Raw genomic sequence first — 24482 nt, forward strand, 5'->3', positions numbered from 1 at the left:
TCTTCCGAAGTACGTGTGTGGTTTTGTCAGTTAAGTCTGAAAACCGAGAGCGCATAACTCTATAGTATGTCATCCATGTACAGCTTGCTCTTTATGAATTGTTTCAAACAGTAATCGTATTTAGCAGAAATTCTCGTAAGTTGATCCCGTTTTGTCATTTAAGTTGGTTCTATTTGGGTGCGTGTTACGCCATCAGCGTTCCAAGAATCTTTTGCAGTTGCATTTTTTTGACAGCTCATGCAGGACTTGGCTAACACAAACATCTGCAAAACTACGGCTTTGATCAGAGAGACAATGGAGAGTCGGAGTTTGAACAGATTTAACCCAGGAGAAATTTGGCTGTGAGAAATGGAACAAGAATAGTGAAATTTATTTTTATCGGCAGTTCCATTAGCCTCATATTTAAACATGATCTAATCCTCCAGGTTGTCTCAATTTTTGTTTGCACATCTGCTACGGTACTCCTATACTAAAGTTGACGTAAACACAATGTCTCGTGATTCGTCTACTGAAGCTCCACAGGCGCTTGTGGAAGATCCCGAAAAGCAGCTGCAAAAGAAAGTCTTCATTGAGAGTGATGCCGGTGACGGAACCAAGAGAGAGGACCAATATTTGCATGGTATTCATTTGGTGTTTTGTTTTATCGCGGTCTGCTTGTCCTTGTTCTTAGAGGCTTTAGATCAAACCATTGTCGCTACCATTTTAACCACTGTCGGAAACAAGTTCGATGACTTTGACAAGGTTGGCTGGTTAGCCTCAGGATTCTTGTTGGCTATGGCTGTATGCATTCAGCCCTTCGGTAAATTCTCCATTATCTTTGGAAGAAAGTACACTATGGTTACAGCAATCGTTTTGTTTGAAGCTGGGTCGTTGATGTGTGCTCTTGCAAAAAATATGAATGTTCTCATTGGTGGTAGAGTTTTGGCTGGTATAGGTGCTGCAGGTATCCAAGGAATGGTCTTTGTAATCGTTACAGAAGTAGTCCCTATTGAAAAGAGACCTATCGGTATGGCTATTGTCAGTTGTATTTTTGCTGTGGCCTCCGTCTTGGGTCCTTTGATTGGTGGTGCCTTCACCTCTCACGTGTCCTGGAGATGGGCTTTCTACATCAACTTGCCTATTGGTGGTATAGCTCTAGCTTTCTTGTTATGGGCTTTCAACCCTCCTAAATGCACCTCTAGTATTGTGGAGGAGTTGAAGACTTTTGATTACTTTGGAACTTTCTTATTGATTTCCGGGTGTGTTGTCTTCTTGTTGGCTTTAACCTTTGGTGGAAACGATTTCAGTTGGCATTCCGCTGCAGTGATTCTATGTTTTGTTCTTGGTGGTCTTCTTCTTATAGCCTTTATCATTTGGAATGGATGGTTCTCCAAGAACCAAATCATTGCCGTTGAGTTGATCAAGATCCCCCAGGTCGTTGCCTCCATTTTTGCAATTTCCGGTATTTTCGCCGCCTTCATCCTTTCAATGGTGTTCTTGCCTATTTATTTCCAGGTCATACATGGTGCCAGTGCAATGGGTGCCGGTTTGCATTTGCTTCCCATGATTGTTGCAGTTGTTCTCAGTTCAATTTGCAGCGGTGTTGCAATCCAAAAGCTGAAGTACGTCAAACCATTTAGTTTGGTTGCTGGTATTCTTGGTCCAATTGGTTTCGGTCTCTTGGCTATTCTTGGAGTTGACACGTCGTTTTCGGCTCAGGTTGGTCTTTTGATTATCGGTGGTGTTGCCGTTGGTGCGCAAATGCAACCTGCTATTGTCAGTGCACAAATCAGTGCTCCAAAGACGCCTGGTTCTACTATCATGGTTACTGTGCTCTTGAACTTCAGCAGATCCCTTGTATCAGCTCTTGCTGCTGATCTCGGTGATGTTATCTACGCTTCTTCGTTTAAGAACTACTTCAAGAAGGCATTCAAAGCTACAACCAACACCACCATCTTGTCTGATTTACAGGACGTTGACATTTCGCAATTAGTGTCCAACACGTCGCTCCTTGCACACTTGAATCCTGTCACTCAACATTTCGTCAAGACGCAAATTGCTAAGGCGCTCAGAAACGTGTTCTACATGGGAATTGGGCTTGCAGCTATTACATTCGTCGCGTGTTTCTTCATAACTAACAAGAAGTTGCCTGAGATGAGTGATGGAGCAGCTAATGCTGCAGAAAAAGAAAAGGAAGAAAAAACTGAATTGACCTCTGATTCAAATGACATTCAGTCTGAGGCTGTCCACGAAATTGCAGAAGGTGCAGACTTCGAAAAGAAAAGCATCCAAGCATCTGGAGACGAGTCTTCTACGTCCATTACCCGCAAGTAAATGCCAAAAAACTGGATCCATGAATAATGACAATATAATAGAGACAAAGTCTCAACAAACCCGATACAATATCACCCAATATTGGCCTTGCAGATTATGGATGTCTACACTGGAGCGTGGAGATATGTTGCTCATCGCGAAGATTTTTGATTGTCAATATTGGGGATGCGCTTGAGTTCATCAGTGGTGGACATTTCAAGGCTTGTCTCCACAGAGTTGTCGAGCCTCCTGTGGATCAGAGGGGATTTAACCGGCTTGTGGTTATTTACTTTTGCAACCCCAGCGACAACTCCGAGATGGACCCCGAGCTTTTGGACTCTCCTGCGTTACAAAGGTTGGAATATACCAGAGAGGACAAGTTGAAGCAATGGGAAAAGATCCAATTCCATGACTGGAACACTACGAAAGGGGAGCTCCTTGGGAGAACCGCAGCTGGTGAGAGAAATCTACTTCAGTATGACGGAAGGTACATTGGGAGGTGGCACGGATTTTCGGAGTTGGCGAACTAGAGGGTTACTAAGCTTACATTCATCTTCGCAGTTACGTAGAAAACGGAGAGATAGCGGAGTGATATCAGATTTGGTTTTGCACCTATTTGCCATCTGTCCTCATGCAAGTATCTCAGCCGAGCATGTCACCATAACTCCGTTTTCGAAGGAATTCCAACACGCACCGAACCTTAATCTGAGATGCGGAGATCTTCCGAAGTACTTGTGTGGTTTTTGCCTGCTAAGTATGAATAAGCTTTCACGGTACCAGCGCATAACCTCTACAGTAGGTCATTCGTATATATTTTGCTCTTTAGGAATCCTTACAATCAGTATTTGTATTCAACCAGAAATTCTCGTAAGTAGATCCCGTTTTGTTATTTGAGTTGTTTCTATCTGGGCGCGTGTTACGCCGTCTGTGTTCCAAGAATCTGTCACTGGTTGCATTCTGTCAGAATATGCAGGACTTAGCAACACAAACAAGCGCCAGAAGACGGGTTTAATTTCAGAGCAATTAAAAACGGAGTTTAAACGGAGTTACTCACGGCATGCACCTCAGAAGAAATTTGGCTGCGAGAAAAGCTATCAAAAATAGTGAAATTTATTTTCATAGCCAGTTCCATTAGCCTCATATTTAAACATCATCTAATCCTCCAGGTTGTCCAATTTTTGTTTGCTCACTAACTACAGTAATACCTTACTAAAGTTGACGTAAACACAATGTCTCGTGATTCGTCTACTGAAGCTCCACAGGCGCTTGTGGAAGATCCTGAAAAGCAGCTGCAAAAGAAAGTCTTCATTGAGAGTGATGCCGGTGACGGAACCAAGAGAGAAGACCAATATTTGCATGGTATCCATTTGGTGATTTGTTTTGTCGCCGTTTTCTTGTCCATGTTCTTGGTGGCTTTAGATCAAACCATTGTCACTACAATTTTAACCACTGTCGGAAACAAGTTTAATGACTTTGACAAGGTCGGCTGGTTAGCTTCGGGGTTCTTGTTGGCTATGGCTGTATGCATTCAGCCGTTTGGTAAATTCTCCATTATCTTTGGAAGAAAGTACACTATGGTCACAGCAATCGTTTTGTTTGAAGCTGGGTCGTTGATGTGTGCTCTTGCAAAGAGTATGAATGTTCTCATTGGTGGTAGAGTTTTGGCTGGTGTAGGTGCCGCAGGTATCCAAGGAATGGTGTTTGTGATCATTTCCGAAGTAGTCCCTATTGAAAAGAGACCTATCGGTATGGCCATTATCAGTAGCGTTTTTGCTGTGGCCTCCGTCTTGGGTCCTTTGATTGGTGGTGCCTTCACCTCTCACGTGTCCTGGAGATGGGCTTTCTACATCAACTTGCCTATTGGTGGTATAGCTCTAGCTTTCTTGTTGTGGGCTTTCAACCCTCCTAGACCCACCTCTAGTATTGTGGAAGAGTTGAAGACTTTTGATTACTTTGGAACTTTCTTATTGATTTCTGGGTGTGTTATCTTCTTGTTAGCATTGACTTTCGGTGGAAGCGATTTCAGCTGGGATTCGGCTGCAGTGATTCTTTGTTTTGTTCTTGGAGGTCTTCTTATTATAGCATTTATCATTTGGAATGGATGGTTCTCCAAGAACCAAATCATCGCCGTTGAGGTGCTCAAGATCCCCCAGATCGTTGCCTCCACTTTTGCACTTTCCGGTGTTTTCGCTGCCTTCATCCTTTCCATGGTGTTCTTGCCTATTTACTTTCAGGTTATACATGGTGCCAGTGCAATGGGTGCCGGTTTGCATTTGCTTCCCATGATTGTTGCAGTTGTCTTGTGTTCAATAATAAGCGGTGTAGGAATCCAAAAGCTGAAATACGTCAAACCATTCAGTGTGGCTGCTGGTATTCTTGCTCCAGTTGGTTTCGGTCTCTTGGCTATTCTTGGAGTTGACTCTTCGTTTTCGGCTCAGGTTGGTCTTTTGATTATCGGTGGTATTGCGGTTGGTGCCCAAATGCAGCCTGCTATAGTCAGTGCGCAAATCTGTGCTCCAAAGACGCCTGGTTCTACTATCATGGTCACTGTGTTCTTGAACTTCAGCAGGTCCATTGCATCGGCTCTTGCTGCTGATCTTGGTGATGCTATCTACGCCTCTTCGTTTAAGAACTACTTCAAGAAGGCATTCAAAGCTACAACCAACACCACCATCTTGTCTGATTTACAGGACGTTGACATTTCGGAATTGGTGTCCAACACGTCGGTCCTTGCGCAGTTGAATCCTGTCACTCAACATTTCGTCAAGACCCAAATTGTCAAGGCCATCAGAAACGTGTTCTACATGGGTATTGGGCTCTCTGCTATTACATTCATCGCATGTTTCTTCGTGACTAACAAGAAGTTGCCTGACATGAGTGGTGGAGCAGCTAATGCTGCAGACAAAGAGGGAGAAGAAAAAGAAGAAAAATCTGAATCGCCTTCTGACTCAAATGACGTTCAATCCGAAGCAGCTGTTCTCAAAATTGCAGAAGATGCCGACTTCGAAAAGAGAAGCATCCAAGCATCTGGCGACGAGTCTTCTACAACTATTACCCGCAAGTAAATGCATAAAAATTGCGACGGAGATCGCACGTATAATGACAATAATAGAGACAAAATCTCGACAGTTCCGACACAATAACACTAAGTGAAACATCATTCCAACAACTACAATCTGCTGAGTTTTTCCGTGTACATATACAAGCAAAGTTACTGGGGTCACATTAATTCAATACAAATAATATAGAATAAACATACTTTTTAGATTGTTCGCCTTGCCATGCAGAACATGTAGCTACAGCAAAAAAGCGGAAAACAGCAACCTAGCGAAAAATGATAAAATGTAACGTGTAGTATCTAACACAAAGAAGACCAGCAGGGTAAATCTAGACTAGAGTAGCCAATTTACGAAAACAGAAGATGTTGTACTGGTGGCGCCAAAGTCGGCACGTTTGTGTAAACGGCTCTATTGTCCGCTTGGAGAGATCTTCAGAAACAATGGCTCCAAAGTGGTTGCGAGAAATCGCGAATGCTCGGGAAAGTGCGGTCGGACGCCGAGCACCACACACAATCTTTATCTTCATGGTCCACAATGGCAGGGCCAAGGTAGGCTTGGGAGGCAGCGAAAATTGTTGCGATAATTGCACCAGTGGAGCCAGGAGATCCAGGGAGATTGTCTGGGGATAAAGACGTTGACCGGGCAGCGGAAATGCCCAGTTACAGCTACAGAGGCAAGAAATGTGCGTACTATTTGGGGCCGTACGATCAGTTTAGATCGGACATCTGAACCAACAGAGCCAGTTCCAAATTCCAGCCAGCCAGAGAGAGAGAGGAAGAAGGACGATTAGCCATGGCTGTTATCTAGACAGACTAGATAGAGTACGAGGGGTAGAGATCTGGCAGAAGGGGACCCCTCTCCAGTGAAGGGAATTTTGGGACTGGAGGGGAATGGCTTGGATATTTCCTAATTGATCGGGCACATGTATTCTTCAGCATTTGAGACAGTTCACCGAAACAGCCCAGATTAATTTGTTAGCGGTTACGGTGACACCATAGGATCGTATAGCCTAATCCGGCGGAATGGAGCGATGGTCGGCGGTGATTGGTCAGCTGCCTCTCGTAAACAAGAAAATAACCCCAGCATCACTCTGTGGAATTGCAGACAGTGGTCAGGGCGAGCAGATAAAAGTGGGGACAGACCCCCATGCAGTCATCCAGCAACAGCATGAATTGCATCATTTTACACGGTAATTTTTCCTGGTGACTGAGTGATTTTTCTCGAGGGTTAATCCCCGTCCCAAAGAAAATGTCAGTGAATTAGTTAATGAAAATATTAATATTATTAGCAGCTAGCAATCAGCTCTACCAGCCAAATAATGGCCTGGGGTTATGGAACAAGAGCCATGTAGTCTTTCTTTTTCCGAGCAAAAGTTATATTACTCTTTTTGGTTTTTTTCTGTTTCTCGCTGTGTAACTCACTCTTTTGCCTCAGGTGTTTTCTTGACCAGAACTACTTCTCTTCTTCGGCCTCACTTTTTTCTTCTGTAGCCGCCTTTCTGTTTGACTGTATCTCCGCGTTGCCGTTGAACTGTCTGTTTGTGTGAGACGAGCAAAGTCATACAAATTCGAGTTTTCCCAGCTCTCTCAACTGACGTTCTGTGCGTGTATTTGCAAACTTTTCCAGCAAGAGCTATTTTGTCATATCCAACAAAACAGACACCATACGTCTACTCTTCTTCATCTACATCATCTTCACTTCTTACACGTCCCTTACATCCAGCTTTTAAGTCTTCATCTTGTTTGCTTCAGCTCAGCTTTAGCTTTATTTAAGTCCCGCAAAAAAATCAACCCACAACCAAAATGGATTCTACCAACTTTTCCCCAGAAAGTATTGGGTCTCCGTTGTCTAGTTTTTATTACCCTTCTTTAAGTCCATTTTCCACCGCCTCCGACACGGCTTCTACCTCGACCTTGCCATCCACAACTTCGTCGATCCTTTCCGCTCCTTCGCCGACCCCAGAGCCTCTTCCTGTCAAGCCCAAGGCTAAACCCAAAAAAGCTCCAAAAGTCGCTAAAAAGCGTAAGTCGGTCTCTTCAGACTCAAAGCCTTCGAGATCTCGTTTTGGCTGCGAAGAATGCAAGACCAAGAGAATCAAATGTGATGAGACAAAGCCCAGGTGCTCCAGATGTAAGTCCAGAGGCATCAGATGCAACTACAAAATCACCTTGAAATTCAGAGAAGACCTCGAAGAACAAGGTAAAAAGTTTGGTAGAGAAGGTGTCTGGTCCAAAGATGGTGGAAACGCCAACTCCAGCAGCGATCTTGTATTGAGGAGTAAAGATTCCTACTACCAGAATATCCGTAACATCAGAAAGTTGCAGTTCATTAATACCCAGTACCGCGATATACTAAACTTGCCTGACCGGTTGGTTCCCTCTCTACAATCGTCGATTATCCCCGTAGATATCCTTCACTCGTTAACTGATGATCCTCTGAGTTTAAACTTTGCATTAACCTACTACATTAGCTTCGTGTCCCCCATTCTTAACCCAGTGGGAAACCAGTCGAAGTACTATAACCTACAGTCCAAGAAACTGAACAAATACATCGTCGTTGAAAAAGGTTTGGATTTGTCATCCTTGGTTCAATATTCCCAAAATAACAATAATTTATTCTATCTTATTCTTTCTCTTGGTTCCATATACTTGTCGAAATTGGACGGCTTTTCCGACAATAACTGGATGTCGAAAGCAAAATACTTCCAGGAAATGGGTATTGCCCGTATCAGAAATGAATTGTACGATTTATTCAACGAGGGTGGAATACACTCTCCTAAACTATACACAACTGATGTCCTTATATCTCTTGTGCTACTTATCTTGTACGAACTTGCAAACGACTGCAATCGTCAGTGGACAGTTTACTTAAAAATGTGCAAAAAGATCATCAACGATCCACAGTTCAATTTACCCCACAATTCGCTTGAATACTCTCTCTTGAAGTTCTCGTTAGAATTTTTGGATTACCAAGAGTCTATCGGTAGAACTGCTTGTAAAGATAATAATAGTTTCTTCCTTCAATTTGAAGAAGAGGAACAACAAGAAGAGAACAATTTGCAAGTGTCTAAAATAGAAAAGGTCAATTTGGTGTCTTGGATGGGCTGTGATAGACGTTTGCTTAATATCATTTCTGATATCACCGATTTGTCCTTCGAAAGATTCTCAAAGGGAATTAGTGAAACCAACTATCAGATTCTCTGTAATGAAATGAGACGTAAATTGGACCTGATGAGTCTAAACTTGATGGAAACTATGTTAATTCCAGAACTGTTGAGTACACCGAGCGCATCTTCCGAACCCAGCACTCCAGCTGAAGCTGAATTGTGTCTAATCAACTCTGAGATGGAGGTGGAAGAATTCTGTTTCTTACTTTCTTGTGAGGTAAAGAGATTATCCACCGTCGTTTACTTGGAATGTTGTTTATTAAACAAGACGCCAGAAGATGAAATGATTCAGCAATTGGTGAAACAGATATTCTCTCTTTTGGAATTCATAGTTATCAAGAACGACTTCAAGTGGTACTCCACCTTGCTTTGGTCTGTTTTCATGGCCAGTTCGGAAATTCTGAGCTTGAGTAAAGATTGTGAAGAATTGAGGTATTTGGCTTTACAAATTTTGGACATTTTGGAAAAGACAACATTAGGTAATGTTGGAAGGACCAGAAAGATTCTCTTGGACATTTGGAAAAGAAGAGACTTAGAGCAGAGTGACGACAATAGTTATGGATATGTTCGTAAAACTATTGACGACGGGAATCCTAAGAATGACGGATTGTTCTTAGGCTTTACTAATGATTGGGAAAAGTTTGTGGTCAAGGAAGATTATGCGATTTCCTTGGCTTAATTTTCTTTTGTTGTTTTGCTTTCATCTTGTATTAAATTTATGTTGGAAATGGTGTTTTGTTTTATAGTTCTTCTTGTTAGTTAGTAAAGGTTAAGTTAAATTCAATGATACAATGGATGATGAATAATGTACTTTTTTCGTGCAGAATATTTTCGCAAGGTTACGAATGGGGATCAAAAGTACCCGCTTTTAAAGCTTCATTAGCCAATGCTCTAACCTCCCTTTGACCTTTTGTTAAGAATGGTTCGTTAACATCAAATGGTTCTAATCCCATTGATCTCATACCTTCAATGTTTTTAATGTGGTTGATATCCGCGCCTTGATATTCTTTTGCCTTCTCTGTTTCAGACAACTGAGAGCTGTAATCTTCTGGAGACTTGTTGTTTAAGAATGCTTTCTTGGTATCTAAAATTGTCCTAATATTAGTGATAGACAATGGAGTTTGACCATAGTAGAAAACACTTGAATGACCTTCACCGTTGTGTTCCTTGTCTACCTCATGGGGGATATCTACATGCCAAAAGACAAATGTTCCCTTACGAACGTCTGGGATAGAAATAACAGACTTCTGATGATACAAATGTGGAAAGTATTCTTCTGGAAGAAACAATTGACCAGTAGAAGGAACGGAACCAGGAAACTTTGGTGTTTCCAAATCAATTTCATAATCATCGATATCACCACTAACTGGGTCTCTCCAGAACAATGGTCTAAGAATTATATAGGCCATTGCCATCTTCAAGTTGGGTAAGACTCTTAAAGTACCTTCTCCAGATTTGTTGTTGCTAAGTGCCAACCATCCCTGCAAAGTGCGAAATGCTGAACAGATGGTCGATTTTCCAGTAAGAACATGTTCATAAAGGTTTTCGTTTGCATAAGTTCTTTCATCAAGACGAAATGCATCCCATTCTTCCCAGTTTCCTTCCAATATTTCATGGTATGCTTGACGGTAGTGCTCATCTTCCCATCTTTCAATGGAACTGGAGTCCAAGTGCAATTTCAATGAAGCAACAGAACCAGGTTCTCTGATCCTGATACGGTCACCGTAGACGACCTGGGTGTTGATATCAATCAACAGATCTTCGTTCTCGACATGGAATTGGTTTGCCATAGCTTTGAATAAAGCACGGGTATTTGGGTGGAATCTGGCTTCAGATTGTGGTTTCGACCAAAAAACATTATACCATGCAGTTGGATTAGGATAGGTGTAACCAGCAGTCTCGGGGTGTTCTTTGCAAAAACCAACTAACTCGTTGAACCAAGTGTCTATTTGTTCTTCATCAACTACATTATGGATCATTAATGTACCTCTCTCCTTAAAAAGTGCAGATACATTGTCAGGAAGTTGATTGTTGTTGGCAACAATATCTTTAAAGTCAACCTGTGGAACGTATTTGGGGCCCTCCTCAGAAATGGTATCAGCCTGTTTCTCCAATGCTCTAAGCAATCGCTTCCAGCTTTGAGTCACCTTTTCGATATTTTCCGGAGAAACCAAACTACGTTTGATATCGATAAATCTGTTTTCAAGATCTGGAGGTTCTGTAGTGGTAACTACTTTTGTTGGAGTCATTGGATGGAGTGTGTGTTATTGTTGAAATAAATCATGAAACCACAGAACTTTTCCAATGATTATATACCTAAAGATGTTCGTCCGGAACAATTTTCGTGGAAGTATGTACCACATACTGCCCCGCATAATTTTCTTATGTGAATTGTTGCAGCCTAAAGAAAATATAGCAATTCGCAGCGGGCTCACTTCCGCTTTGGGTGACTTTCGCACAGGATTTGATGCTTGATGGGGAGTAGCTCGCAAACCCTTCTTTGGAGGTATAGCGATCAGTGGGGGATACCTACTATCTGATTTCATGACTTTTGAGGTCACCAACCGTGTGAGATTGGACCATGTTGGGATGTAGTCTATCTCGTTGAAAGTCGCCTCCACCCATATGGTATCGTCTTTCTTGTTTTTTTCTGTGCAATCTCTATAACTAGCTTAAGTGAATATTCATGTATTTAGTTGTACAATTTATGCCCGTAGGAATCTAGAAGAAAAGTGGACGAACATGTTGGGGGACATTCTAGCTAAATTTTTCCGAATTTCCTGCTTTCCTTTCCCATGTATTTTGTTGCCAAGTCGAATATATAGTTGGCTGATTGTTGGAGGACTTCCATTTCTGGAAAGTGTTCCGAAGGTTTTTGCGAGGATGGACGCGATTCCATAACTATGTCATCGTCAGTTCGTGGTCTAGGTTCGGTAAGAAGGATTGACAGGACACCTAAAGTGGAGAACAAGAATGTGATCGTTCACCCCAAGAAGGTGGTTCGGTTTTTTTTGGACATTTTGCCCTATTTCCAGAAAATTAAGAAACAATAACGAAAAACAGGCGCAAATAGTGGCTGTTTGCAAGCTTTTGAATATTCTATTGAATTTCAAATATTATTTCAGAGCTCAAGGAATATCTAATACCATTAAACAGAATTGCGGAGCAGGGCTACGCGATTTTCTTCTAATCAAGAGCAGTGGACTCAACTTATGAATAGAAATTCCTATCTACAAATAATTAGCTAAAATACCAACAATGAAAACTTGCAGCTACTTAAAAACAGATGCAACCATTTAACTGAAAATATTGCTTGTACAAACTTCTGCTAGTAAATGCAAAATGAACTACTTGTGCCCACTGGAAATGGCTGCAACTTATCGATTCATTTTATTCTATTGGCTGGAATAATTGCTGCAAACCCCGCGAAATCCCGAAAAATCGGTTATATCAGAAAATCCGTACGAGCCTAAAAAAGAACGCGATAAGACGGTGTCACTTATTTCAAAGAGCAACCCATCCAGACCCAAGATGTTTGTTGTAGCCAAACCGGCACATCGTATAGGAGTGCTGATAGTTCGATGTAGATTTGTACCACGGTATTATGCTACAAGAGCAGATGGAGATGGAGAAATAGATCATCACAAGAGAATGAATCTTCATCCTTGGCCCAACAAAAGGAATCCCAGCCCATACGAGATCTTTGATCTCTCAGACGGTGACATGAGTTTGTCGCAATTGGAAATGAACAAGTTGCTCAAGAAGAAATACGTATCGTATGTGAAGTTGTACCATCCGGATTTATCCAAGAATCTCCAGATATACCACAAGGGCTCGTTGCTATCCGAAAATATCAAAAGACAGAGATTCGACCAAGTTCAAGAGGCATATGATATATTGAAAGATCCCAGACGTCGTGTAGCTTTCAGACGCTATACCACGAACAATTGGGACGAAGCTCCAAGATACAATCAAAACACAGCTCCATTTAGTAAACAGAATTATGAAGCATACAGAAGGGCCCAGGGCCATAGGTCTTCCAAAAGCTTTAAGGCTGATGAAGAGTTCTGGCTGGCTGGTACTTGGGAAGATTACTATAAGATGAAATATAACAGAGCTCCACCTACTAAGGAAGAGCTAGAAAAGAACAAGTACAAGATCTTGGCTGGAGTGCTACTCGTAGCACTGTTGGCATTTTCACTTCAAATCATGTTGGCTCTTGACAGAACCAATGAGTATTTGTTACAAAGTAGACTCACAAATTTGCAAGTTATGGAAGATCTTCAACACAGTACAGACAACTACGGAGATGGATTGCAGCCGTTGGATAGAATGAGACGGTTTCTCATATCTCGTAGATCAACGTTATTAATGAAAGAGAAAGGTGACATTGTAGACGACACTGATTTGAAAAACCAGGACGACGAGCTCTTGATTAAATACGCTCAGAAGGTGGAAAAGTAGGTCATACCATCAATTTCTGCGGTTATTAGGAGTTTCACTATTTGAGTTCATTGTTATCAATATATCTATATATATGTAAATTTATTTATAGATGGATTCAAACAAAGTTCATAATTGTGTGATGTTGTGGTACTACCTCCGCTTGGAGGTGGTTTGCTGTTGGCATATCCAAAACCAACACATATTGTAGTCCGTCGGATATTCACATTTATCCCTAATTATCCGTTTATAGTGCATTATGTGGAGATAAGTAACGCAAAAACAAGTCTGCGCAATGACTCTTCAACTGAAAAATTCAATCGACACGCGATAGCAATACCAGGCTGGAGTATACTTTATTTTTTTCACCTAGACGTTCCCGATAAGAGTCTACAATACTAGGTTTCTATAGACTACACAAAACAACCGGTATGGATTTCACAAAGCCCGAAACAGTTCTTGATTTGAACAACATCCGTCAAGCCTTGGTAAGGATGGAGGATTCGATTGTATTTGATCTCATTGAGCGGTCGCAATTCTTCTCGTCGCCATCTGTTTACGAGCCCAACAAGTTCAAGATTCCCAACTTTAACGGCTCGTTCTTGGACTGGGCTCTTTTACAGATGGAAAGGGCACATTCGCAGATCAGAAGATACGAAGCGCCCGACGAAACTCCCTTCTTTCCTAACGATCTTTTGCCCACTATTCTTCCATCGATTAACTACCCCAAGATCTTGGCAAATTATGCTGACGAAATCAACGTTAACGACAACATCAAGAAGTTCTACGTTGAAGAGATTGTGCCGCAGATCAGCTGTAAAGAAGGAGAGCAACAGGAGAACTTGGGTTCGGTTCTGACTCAGGACATCGAGTGCTTACAGGCTATATCCAGAAGAATCCATTTTGGGAAGTTTGTAGCCGAAGCCAAGTACCAGAACGACAAGCCTTTATACATCAAGTTGATCAAGGAAGCTGATGTGGACGGCATCGAGGCATCCATCACAAACAGCGCCGTAGAGCAGAAGATCCTCGAGAGATTGGTGATCAAGGCTGAGAGCTACGGTGTGGACCCTTCCTTGAGATACAGCCAAAATCCGCAGAGTAAAATCAATCCACAGGTCATTGCCAAGTTGTACAAGGATTGGATCATTCCCTTAACCAAGAAGGTAGAAATTGACTACTTGTTGAGAAGACTAGAGGACGAGGACCAGAGCCAGATTGAAAAATACGTCTAGATTGGGCAGCCGCACTGGAAGGTTATCCTCGGATAGAGGGTCGGTGAGAGCAACTAATTTCATGTCGGCGAACGATGCCTGCGAGACTAGAAATAAGGCACACGCCATAGGGCTGGGTCGGTAATATACCGACATGACATCATCATAGAGTGCAAATTCATGTTTAGTATGAGCAGCGTTAATCTACAAGTAATAATAGAAATAATAGACAAGACAAACCAAGCGCAGCAGCAAATAGCAGCTCAACAATATTTAGGGATCATCGTCGATATTTTCTGTAATTGCGAATTATGCAATTAGACGGCTATGCTGATAAGTACTCATTTGCTTTGTTAATGTAATTTGCTATTTTCGAAATTGTAATATTTGTCATTGCCAGTAATTCAGCTGTATTGTGTCGAGCACTACAGTGATACAGTTCTGCTACACTGCTACACTGCTACATGCTACACTGCTACATGCTACAACTCTGTTACGTGTCACAATGCTAACACAATGCCAGCGCTACTCCTTAATTTACACTCCTTAATTTGCACTCCTTTATTTAGCAACTGGGGTTTGTGACGGTTCGCCGGTTTGTGTTGGGTTTGTGGAGTTTTCACTTGAGGTTGATAAATTGCCTTCTCGTGCATTGCCTAATCCATACTATTCCCCGATTTGGTAGGTCCGTATGCAGCACAGCTATCCCAAGTCAACGGTGGAGAATACGAAGCGATGAGCGACTCAGAGGGTAGCCCGTTCTGGCAAAAAGTCAAGAAGGGATCATCGACGGGGTTGCTTACGGTGAAAAAGAAAGACTGATGGTACGCGTACCCAACAACCACCATGTGCCCTCGTCCATGGCCCCAGCTGGTGCAAACAGCAATCCGGTTGCAATTAGAGCCCACGGCCAATCACCGTACAATGGCTAGCCTCGTGCGTGGCTGTAGCCAGTGCATGTGAAAATTGAGGATCAAACTGCCATAGTTAAATGACAACGTGCTACGTGCCACTTCTACCTTGAGATTTCCAGCTGTCAGATCCTCAGGTCTTGGTGCACAAGAGGAGTCCACGTTTAGCCTGTTGCCTCATTGAGCAGGACATGAGTCGCACCCCACGAGTTGGCAGTAGGGCCAGACGCTGTGTGCAGGCGGCCGATAGCAATTGTTCCCAATTTTCAGCTTTTTTAACAGCCATTCTGCCGCTAAATATTATTGTTGGCTAAAACGATGTATAGCATTTTTCAATTGCACACGTCCCAAGAGCAAAACACGTCTCGTAGTAAACTTTGCAGTATTGAGATGTTCGCTCCACAATTGTCGTCCGCCGTTTCATCTATATAAACCAGACATTCTGGACGGGTTTCATTTTTTTCACCTTGGCCTGTTCTCCTTCTCTTTTTTACTCTCTCCCACCACGCTTGTATTTATAGTATCTCATCCCTAGGATAGATCTCTGCACCTAGCTCTGCCTATTTTTCAACAAAAGTAGCATGTCTGAAACATTGTTGGACTTGTTCCCCACAGACATCTCCAAGCTCCAGGTGGTGACCTCGATCTCCATCGTTTGTGGCCTCATATTCTTGCTGGCCAAAGTGAACCAGACGGTACACTCGCTTCTTGTGTTTGCTTGGGCCTGTTTTATCAAGCCTTTGATCCAGAAGAAGACTTCCGGCAAGAAGAAGGATCAGCAACATTCGCTTGAGCAATTCTACAAGAACCAGGCTCACATCTACGACACCACCCGTGAGTTCTTGTTGAAGGGAAGACAGGAATGTCTTCGTCTTGCTGTCTCCCATTTGCAGAAGAAGAAAGAGTTGGTCTGGATCGATGTTGGTGGAGGTACTGGTTCCAACATCGAGTACATGGACCAGTTCTGCTCCATTTCCGAAAACTTTAAGGCCGTCTATTTGGTTGATTTGTCTCCTTCACTCTGTGAAGTGGCTCGTGCCAGATTCGCAGCTCGTAACTGGAAGAATGTCAAGGTCATTGTTGCTGATGCCTGTGACTTTGAAATCGACTACAAGACTGCTGACTTGATCACGTTTTCCTACTCTCTTTCTATGATTCCAACTTTCAATGCTGCTATCGACAATGCAGTCACCAAGTTGGATAAGCAGGGTATTATTGCTGCTGTAGACTTTGGTATCCAGAGTTTTGACACCTCTATGGGCAGAATCAACACTGTAGGAGGTTTGGTCAACAGAAACATCCCCTGGGTGCTCAGAAACTTCTGGAGAATTTGGTTTGAAGCCGACAAAGTCTTTTTGGACTCATCGAGAAGAAATTACTTGGAATACAAGTTTGGAACCATCAAGTCTCTCAACACCTATAACAAGAAGTTGGGTAAAATCCCTTACTACATCTGGATTGGCTGTGACAAGTCCAAGTCGCAAAATATCTTACACCGTCTCAACTGCTTGGCTACTGAATCTCCTTACTTGGCACCTTCTACCACTCCCATTACCACTGCTCTCAAAGACGTTCCTATCAGTAAGGGCCATGAAGCTGCCTTGACGAACTTGCAAAAGAACTTACCTTTTCCTTCTTTCTACTACCAGCGCGAAATCTGGAGAGTGTACTATGAAGAGTTGAACCAGCATTACGAACAGTTCAAGAACCAATACATCTACGCCTTCACATGGGAAGATCCACGTGAAGATCACAATATCCTCAAGTTCAACAGCAATGACACAGTTTTAGCCATTACTTCTGCGGGTGACAACATCTTATCTTATGCTACCTTACCGGACCCACCAAAGAGAATCCATGCTGTAGACTTAAACCCATGTCAAAACCACTTGTTGGAGTTGAAGTTGGCAGCTTTCAGATCCTTGACACACCAACAGATCTGGCAGATGTTTGGTGAAGGTAAGATCGAAAACTTCACCGACTTGTTGATCGACAAGTTGTCCCCACACATGTCTTCCAATGCCTTCCAGTACTGGATGGACAGAGGACACAAGTGTTTCTCCAAGAACGGACTTTACGACACTGGTTCTAGTAGATGGGCTCTCAGACTCGCCAAGTACACTTTCAAGGCCTTTGGTGTCACTAAAGATATCAAGCAGTTGTGCGAAGCAGCTACTATGGACGAGCAGATGAAGATCTGGGAAGAGAGAGTGAAGAAGTCTTTGTTCAACTCAGTAGTGGCTACTTTATTGGTTGGAAACCCACTCTTTTTGTGGAAGGCTCTTGGAGTTCCAGCTAATCAGGCCTCCATGATGGGAGAATCCGTCTTCAAGTATGTTGTCGACACAATAGAGCCTCTCTTGAAGAGATCCTTGATTTCAAAGGACAATTATTTCTACTACTTGTGCTTGATGAACAAGTACGCCTACAACAACTGTCCCGACTACTTGACTGTCAAGGGCTACAAGAGATTGACGGCCCAGACTACTCCCCAAAGAGAAAACCCATTGGACAACATCAGAATTCATACTGACTTTTTGAACGACGTGTTTGCCAGATTGAGCAAGAAGTCGTTGACTATCGCAATTATTATGGACCACATGGATTGGTTTGATCATGACTCCAAGGATGTCAACGATGAGATTTCCGTTCTTAAGGAAAGTCTTGTCGACGGTGGTAGAGTCTTGTTGAGATCTGCTTCTCAACACCCATGGTACATCAGCACCTTTGAGTCTATGGGCTTTAGTTGTAAGGCTGCTGCTGTCAGAATCTCAGGTGAATCTATTGACAGGGTCAACATGTACGCTTCTACTTGGGTATGCACCAAGCTTCCAACCAAGGAAGACGAGGAAGAAATTGGCATTGGCCGTAGAAGAATGAGCAGTTTGAAGATTTAAGAAGATGAAAATCACAAAAGTCTTACCGAAACCAATTTGCATTGCTTTGTTCCATTTTTTCTATATATACACCATTGACTGGCTTGTAGTATAAATATACCAGAAGTTGTTACATTCTCGTTCTATATTTTATTTATCTATTATTTTCAGTTCTCCACAAATGCTTAGAATACAAAATATGTTAAATACAAAATGTTATAATACAAAATATAGAATTTCAAAGTATGAATAAGAGAATTATTGGATGGGAAATGTGAAAATCTGTGGTCAGACTTTTAGCTGCAAAATCGGGAGAGCTATTGTCGCATTTTGGCATGCAAATTACGCATTTCCGCTGTTGGACCATAGTAAGGAGTACAAAAATTACCACCATGCAGTAAACCCCAGCACTGCGTTTTTGTGCAAGAACCGTACGATTAGTAATTTATCTCCACTTAACGAGACTGAAAAATCAGTACTATAATCAATTGCTCTCGTTTCCAGCATTTTCACATCAATTAAAGCTTTAGAAGAAGATGTCAAATACATTCGAAATTGTTTTGGCCGTGCCAATGGAATGCCAAGCTTGTGTAGACTCAGTTTCTACAGTTTTAAAGAAGACTGAAGGTATCAAGAATTTCAAAGTAGATTTGGGTGCCAATCTTGTCACTACCGAAGGTTCAATTCCTCCCAGTGAAATAGTCAAAGCTATCCAGTCTACTGGCAGAGATGCAATCATCAGAGGAACCGGCAAGCCTAACTCTGCTGCTGTGTGTATTTTAGAATCGTTCGATCCTAAGGATTTCCAGCAGCCCGTTAAAGGTTTAGCCCGAATTGTTAGCGTATCACAAAATGATCTTTTCATCGATTTGACTGTTAATGGCTTGCCCAAAGGTACCTACTACCCCTCTATCAGATCTTCGGGCAATCTTTCACAAGGAGCTCTTTCCACAGGCTCGTTGTTCTACCAATTGCAACCAGTGGAAGTAGAATTACCTTCGACATTGTCTACCACCATTAATGCTCTCGGTGCCACTGTTGTTGAACAAGATGGACTTTTCTCGGGCCAGTCGTTCTTACATGCCAAGTTGAGTATAGATGACTTGATAGGCAGAAGTGTCATCTTGTCCAAGTTGAAAGATGAAGTGACGTCTGATTCTCTCTGTGGAGTCATTGCCAGGTCTGCTGGAGTCTGGGAAAACGACAAACAGGTTTGTACTTGTAGTGGTAAGACAGTGTGGCAGGAGAGAACTGATGCCCTCAATAAGGGTATAAGTGTATAATCGCAGACTATAGGTATGATTTATGAACATTGATATATGAATAGTATGTATGGTTTTTAGTAGTGGGTAGATTATTCTGAATGGCTTAGAAACTTGGAGTTGCCGCTACCAATTTTCGCTACCAGTCTCGCTAATTGGCCTTGCTGGATAAGAAGTACATCATCAGAATTGCGAGGCAAATGGAATGACAACTGTCACATGTTGGAGGCTCCGAAGGATGATACGAAAGTTATAAGGAACAGGTTGTACGATTCTACCTAGCCATCTTGGGGCCGTCAATTGCAGCTTGGTTGTTAGGGAGGGTACGTTAGGGAGAGGGCGAGCGCTGCTAGCGAGCGTGGCACGTGAATGGTGGGGATAACGAGGCTGCCAGTTTCCTCGGGTAAATAGTTCAACATGGCATGAAACTTTCAACTGATGAATGTTATTTCATCGATTGTAAGGATAAGGATTACTATCGGGGAAATACATTGCTGGGTTAGACTTTTTTTCATTTCGAATTTAACAAAAACGGTTGTGACATTACCAGTATAAAGATTCTGTTAGTGTCCCTATTTTACCGAACATTTTGACGATTTAGCGCGATCTTGCCTTTTTGTGCGCTTTCTCCCCCTAGCAGATTTTGTCACTGTTCTCATCACCGCTTGGATTTGATTTTGATTGATTTTGATTCAAAGTTAAATTCTAATTTGGATTTCAATAGCGCATCTTCGCCAATAGTTTCCACAGTAAGAAATCATCTCCACTAATTCCAATAACCACCCACTTCATCTACATCCACTTTTCTCACGAGTACTGACCTACAAAATAGTGGCGTACCATAATAGCCTAGACTCCTAGCCAATCCCCCCCAAAGTAATGAACCTCTGATCTCATTCATCTGGACTCCTTTTTTCACATTTTTCACTAAAAACAGCCATATCCGCTTGCGAAGTGGCCATAGAACAGAAGAAAATGTCCCAGTCATATCTACTACACAAGTCGCAACTTTGGCCGTTGCTAACAGATCAGCTCGATGCTGTTCATCGTAAGAAATCCATCAAATTGGCCAATCTACCTGGTTCCAAACTTGTAGTATCAGATATCATAGAGGTAATCAAAGATTTTGTCAATCTGTACAACCCTCCATTAGAATTAGAACGACTCCTGCTTCAAAGTTGTCAGCTATCCGAAATCTCTGGCAACTTCTCATCATTTTCATCTTCCATCAAATACTTAGATCTTCACCAGAATAATGTCCATTCCATCTCAGAATCAATCATATCCTGTTTTCCCAGCTTGGAGATTCTTGATCTTTCTTCAAATAACTTGTCAACATTGCCAGGAAATTTAAGCCAACTTAAGAACTTACGAATCATCCTGATCCGTAATAACAAGTTCAAATACTTGCCTCCCGTACTAGCGGAATTACCCAGTATCAATTTGATGGAGATCGCTGAAAATCCTTTAGTTGTTCCCTCGCTTGAACTCATCAGATCGTTACAAAAACTGAATAGCGACTACGATTGGATTCTTGAACTAAAATCGTACTTGATGGCTCACAAATCACTTTTAGACTTCAAAATTCAAGAGCAGCAACAAAATCTCCAGAAACAAAGCCAGCCTCTTCTGGCACCTCCTGCTTTACCCAATGGTCAACAGCCAATGCTTACAAGACCCAAAAGCATCTCAGACAAGTCAAAGGCATCTAGAGCAGCAAGAAGAATGGGATTGTTGATTAAACGAGAAGATGCCTCGAGTCCCCCAAGTTCAGCTGATGCCAGTAGTGTCAGTATCCATGATAGCACTAATGATACGTTTGCGTCTTCAGGTGTTCTGAATGCCAATTCAACTCTAGATGATACTACTGCCAGCTTCCCATTTGCTTCGCAGGCTCAAACCAATGGAAATCACAGTATTATAAATACTACTAGCATACTTACAGGCGGTAGCGATTATCTTCATACCGACTTCACAAACACTTTGAGCAACCCCTCGTCTGCATCTGCTATAGAAACTTCTTTCTCTATAGTTACACCACCACCACCAAACATGACCATGTCCACAACTACAGCCACCACAGCATCAAATTCTCCAACATCTATTGCCGCACCAATCTCTAAGACTGCTAATGCTTCTGTGGCTTCATCAAATACAACGTCAAATGTATCTACATTAAGTCGTCCTACAAGCAGAAACAGATCTCGGTCTAATACGCTTAAGGAAATAGATAGGATTTTAGAGAAAAACGATAAAGTTGATACAGAACACAAATCGGGCGCTTATTTCAGAAGGTTATCTACTCTACAAGAAATTCCAGGAGATAAGAAGGATGTTCAATCCGAGAATGTGAGACTGATCCAAAACTCTCAGACCACTAAAACTAATGAAGATACAATTACAAAAACACATTCGGCAGCAAATAGAACAGCTCCCGCAATAGTTTCCAATGACATTTCTCCTTCAAGAACCAATCCAGTAGCTGTTGCCAATAAGAAACACCTGATACTGTCAATTGTGAAAGTCTCCCGAAAAGTATTGTTTTCTTTCAGCGAGTTGCATTCCTCGGTAAGAAGATTCACTGGATTCTGCGCTGACAAGAAGGTCACCATGAAAATGGTTTCTCTCTTGTATACAACCAAATCCAACATAGACTCGTTGGTAGAGAATTTGGAGATTATGGAAGAAACAGGTACCAACCTAGACCAAATTGTCGCCTCCTTACATGTTTGCATCAGTTCATTCAAGGCAATCATGACTTTGCTTAGTGAAAACTTTGCATCATTCGTAGACAAGATAGATGTCTGTTTCATTCGGATGCTCTACTTGACGCTTTATGGGTCGTTCAACGAGTTACTAAATGCCTACAGAACACTTGTACCTGCAGTTCAGAAGCCTCCTCCTAAGTTTAATGTACCAGTTACCGCTGCTGCAACTGAGTCGACAAAACAAAAATTGTCTATCAATACTACTCATTTCGACCACGATGATGTAGATGAAAAATTATATGTTACAATTGATTCTGCTACTACCACAGCTCAAAATATCTTCAGCGAGTTGAACAAAGCCATCAATAAGAGTGCAATTGCCAGTGCCTCATCTTCAGATCCAGCGACAAATGCTAGTGTTGCCAACAAGGTCAACGAATTAACCAATGTCTGTGTGTCATTTTTTGATATTACAAAGAGATTGAAGACGAAGTTGATAACTATTCGAAATAACCCTTCTCAAACAACTAAAAAGTCGTTTGGAGAAGATATCAATTTGTTTATCAAATCCATAGTTCAAACATTAGCTTGTGTCAAGGGTATTGTCAAGGACTTGCCTATCTTAGATGACATTAGGGCTTCTATGTCTACTTTGACAAAGACTGCAAAGGAAGTGACGTATATGTTAGAAGTTTCATCCTACAAGACTTTGGCTACGGATAGTACAGGTACGCAATATCCGCCAGCATTGGTATCGATACCCAGTGTATCGAATCTCTTTACTCCTGTATCTGCTCATCCACCATTGCAATCGCCGTCGCTGGTTAACTTGGCTCAGCTTGCAAGTAATGGAAACATGGGAGTAACTAGAACACCTTTGACTTCATCGTTAACGGCTTCTTCCATCAAGACGTCATCGTTGTCAATATCAGGACCTTCTTCTAGCACGTTAGGAAATATTACCAATACAGCCGCAGGGGTTACCCCAATGGGTAGTCCGGGACTTGTTAATGGCCACAACATTGGTCCATTGACAGCCCCGACGCAGTCTTCTGGCCAGTACTATGCTAAGAACGGCATGAATCCGTTTGATGGTTTAATTATGGCTAGTCGTAATCATGACAGAGAGATTGTAGATGCAGAATAGTTGTGTCTATAGACATAGAATCAAATAGTTTACAAATATAGGTAGCTACGAATGAAATAATCGTAAAACGTTCATAAAGCTATGACGCTATAGAAGTCGTGACTCGTAAGGCAATCCGACGGGATTGGGAATAAATAATGGTTTCTGGAAGCGACATGGGTCTATGTCTGTTAGAGTGTCCGAATTCCAGATTCTTGGCCATCTAGAAGTATTCGTCTTCGTAGGTGGGACTTTCGTCCTGGTCCAAGATATGACTGAACCAGGTTTTTGCGTTCTCGTGGAATTTGAAACCGTTGATATCCCTGCTGAGGATATTGGTTTCGCGTTCACATTGTGCCTGCGCAATGTTGATGGTTTCCATGGAATGTAAAATCAAGTCTGATAGCACCACATTGAGGCACTTGTCTACTAGCACCGCTGAATAAGCACTCTTTGCATGAACATTGTGTCTCAAGACACTTTCGAGATCGTTGCTGTCGTACTTTTGGCAGTTGAACATTGTGAATATGAGATTGAATAATAGATAGTATCGATATGATAATAATTGGAGTTGGTTAGTTATGTAGTGGTTATGTATATGGTAGCTATGGTAAATTCTGGGGTACTTGTGGAGAGAGAGCATCTGGAGTTGGACAGCACTCGTTTATATATAAATACGAGTTTGAAAGGCAAACCATTTGGAAAATAGGCGTACAATGATACTGCTATCGGTCCGAGACTTCTGCAGGCGGTGTTGTCCAAAATGGCAACACATGTTACCTACGAGCAGTGGTTTCCCAGTGACGATTGGTGTTGCTGCAGGGTTGATTTTCCGCAACATCGGCAGGTTGCATTATCCGAGTGTCGCACTTTTTCTGTGACCAAATGGGGACGAGTTCCGAGTCTTTTCTAGAGGCTTTTTGCACCCTTCCGGAAGCCTGCAAAGCTAGTGGACTGATGGGAGTCATGGGTGGGAGCGTCCCGGCCCGTTTGAGCCAATTGAGTCGATTGTGTCGATTGTACCAATTGCTTCTGCGGCGATAGAGGTGGATCTGGTGTCTATTGTTGTGTACTGCCTCAGTCGCTTAAAACTGAACAGCTGTTAGCTTCAGCAGCAAAGGAGGGGAGTCCAGTCAGGCAAAAAAAGGTAACGGATGATTCGAGGTACCATTTTTTCAAGGGCATTCGAAAACTCGTATGTCATGTATCTGGCAAACGAAGGAACAAGGGAGCATTAACGACACCACACAGGTTACATGTTCTGCGCAGGTGATGGGTCTTTCTAGAAATATCTGGGAATGGCGGATATGTGGAGATGACCAGGGCTCTTCAGCCCCGTACTGGTAAATATGGTCGCCTTGGTGCAGACAGGAAACGCATGCTAGCTGATGGTGCACAGATCTGACGTATGTAGACAGCTATTAT

At 42.3% G+C, this 24482-nt stretch overlaps 9 protein-coding genes across 9 annotated transcripts; 8 read left to right on the forward strand and 1 right to left on the reverse strand. All coding sequences in view use genetic code 12, as the record gives it.

Moving 5' to 3' along the window:
* Positions 1 to 489: 489 nt before the first annotated feature.
* On the forward strand, positions 490 to 2313 carry MDR2 (multidrug-resistance transporte; the record flags this gene model as incomplete). Its single annotated transcript, XM_001385357.1, has 1 exon — positions 490 to 2313. One exon carries the CDS (start codon positions 490 to 492, stop codon positions 2311 to 2313), a length of 1824 nt encoding a protein of 607 aa, XP_001385394.2.
* A 1150-nt stretch (positions 2314 to 3463) lies between these two features.
* MDR1 (multidrug-resistance transporte) lies at positions 3464 to 8280 on the forward strand (the record flags this gene model as incomplete). Its single annotated transcript, XM_001385358.1, has 2 exons — positions 3464 to 5155; positions 8214 to 8280. The coding sequence occupies exons 1-2, from the start codon at positions 3522 to 3524 to the stop codon at positions 8278 to 8280; spliced, it is 1701 nt and encodes a 566-aa protein (XP_001385395.2). The 5' UTR covers positions 3464 to 3521.
* A 167-nt stretch (positions 8281 to 8447) lies between these two features.
* PICST_68010 (predicted protein) lies at positions 8448 to 9313 on the forward strand. The gene has a single exon (XM_001385359.1). The coding sequence runs from the start codon at positions 8450 to 8452 to the stop codon at positions 9194 to 9196; it is 747 nt and encodes a 248-aa protein (XP_001385396.2). The 5' UTR covers positions 8448 to 8449; the 3' UTR covers positions 9197 to 9313.
* A 43-nt stretch (positions 9314 to 9356) lies between these two features.
* On the reverse strand, positions 9357 to 10766 carry PICST_48836 (predicted protein; the record flags this gene model as incomplete). The annotated part of the gene is made up of 1 exon (XM_001385707.1): positions 9357 to 10766. The coding sequence occupies one exon, from the start codon at positions 10764 to 10766 to the stop codon at positions 9357 to 9359; it is 1410 nt and encodes a 469-aa protein (XP_001385744.2).
* Positions 10767 to 12168: 1402 nt separating this feature from the next.
* PICST_32638 (predicted protein) lies at positions 12169 to 12981 on the forward strand (the record flags this gene model as incomplete). Its single annotated transcript, XM_001385360.1, has 1 exon — positions 12169 to 12981. The coding sequence occupies one exon, from the start codon at positions 12169 to 12171 to the stop codon at positions 12979 to 12981; it is 813 nt and encodes a 270-aa protein (XP_001385397.2).
* Positions 12982 to 13391: 410 nt separating this feature from the next.
* ARO7 lies at positions 13392 to 14857 on the forward strand (the record flags this gene model as incomplete). Its single annotated transcript, XM_001385361.1, has 1 exon — positions 13392 to 14857. The coding sequence occupies one exon, from the start codon at positions 13392 to 13394 to the stop codon at positions 14193 to 14195; it is 804 nt and encodes a 267-aa protein (XP_001385398.2). The 3' UTR covers positions 14196 to 14857.
* An 809-nt stretch (positions 14858 to 15666) lies between these two features.
* PICST_32640 (predicted protein) lies at positions 15667 to 17982 on the forward strand (the record flags this gene model as incomplete). The annotated part of the gene is made up of 1 exon (XM_001385362.1): positions 15667 to 17982. One exon carries the CDS (start codon positions 15667 to 15669, stop codon positions 17980 to 17982), a length of 2316 nt encoding a protein of 771 aa, XP_001385399.2.
* A 495-nt stretch (positions 17983 to 18477) lies between these two features.
* On the forward strand, positions 18478 to 19283 carry LYS7 (copper chaperone involved in lysine biosynthesis and oxidative stress protection). The gene has a single exon (XM_001385363.1). It carries the CDS (start codon positions 18498 to 18500, stop codon positions 19242 to 19244), a length of 747 nt encoding a protein of 248 aa, XP_001385400.1. The 5' UTR covers positions 18478 to 18497; the 3' UTR covers positions 19245 to 19283.
* A 915-nt stretch (positions 19284 to 20198) lies between these two features.
* On the forward strand, positions 20199 to 23078 carry PICST_62257 (predicted protein; the record flags this gene model as incomplete). The annotated part of the gene is made up of 5 exons (XM_001385364.1): positions 20199 to 21138; positions 21307 to 21382; positions 21416 to 22100; positions 22131 to 22843; positions 22928 to 23078. 5 exons carry the CDS (start codon positions 20199 to 20201, stop codon positions 23076 to 23078), a joined length of 2565 nt encoding a protein of 854 aa, XP_001385401.2.
* Positions 23079 to 24482: the final 1404 nt, after the last annotated feature.

Source organism: Scheffersomyces stipitis, chromosome 6 (genome assembly GCF_000209165.1).
Source record: "Scheffersomyces stipitis CBS 6054 chromosome 6, complete sequence".
Taxonomy (NCBI): Eukaryota; Fungi; Ascomycota; class Pichiomycetes; order Serinales; family Debaryomycetaceae; genus Scheffersomyces; species Scheffersomyces stipitis.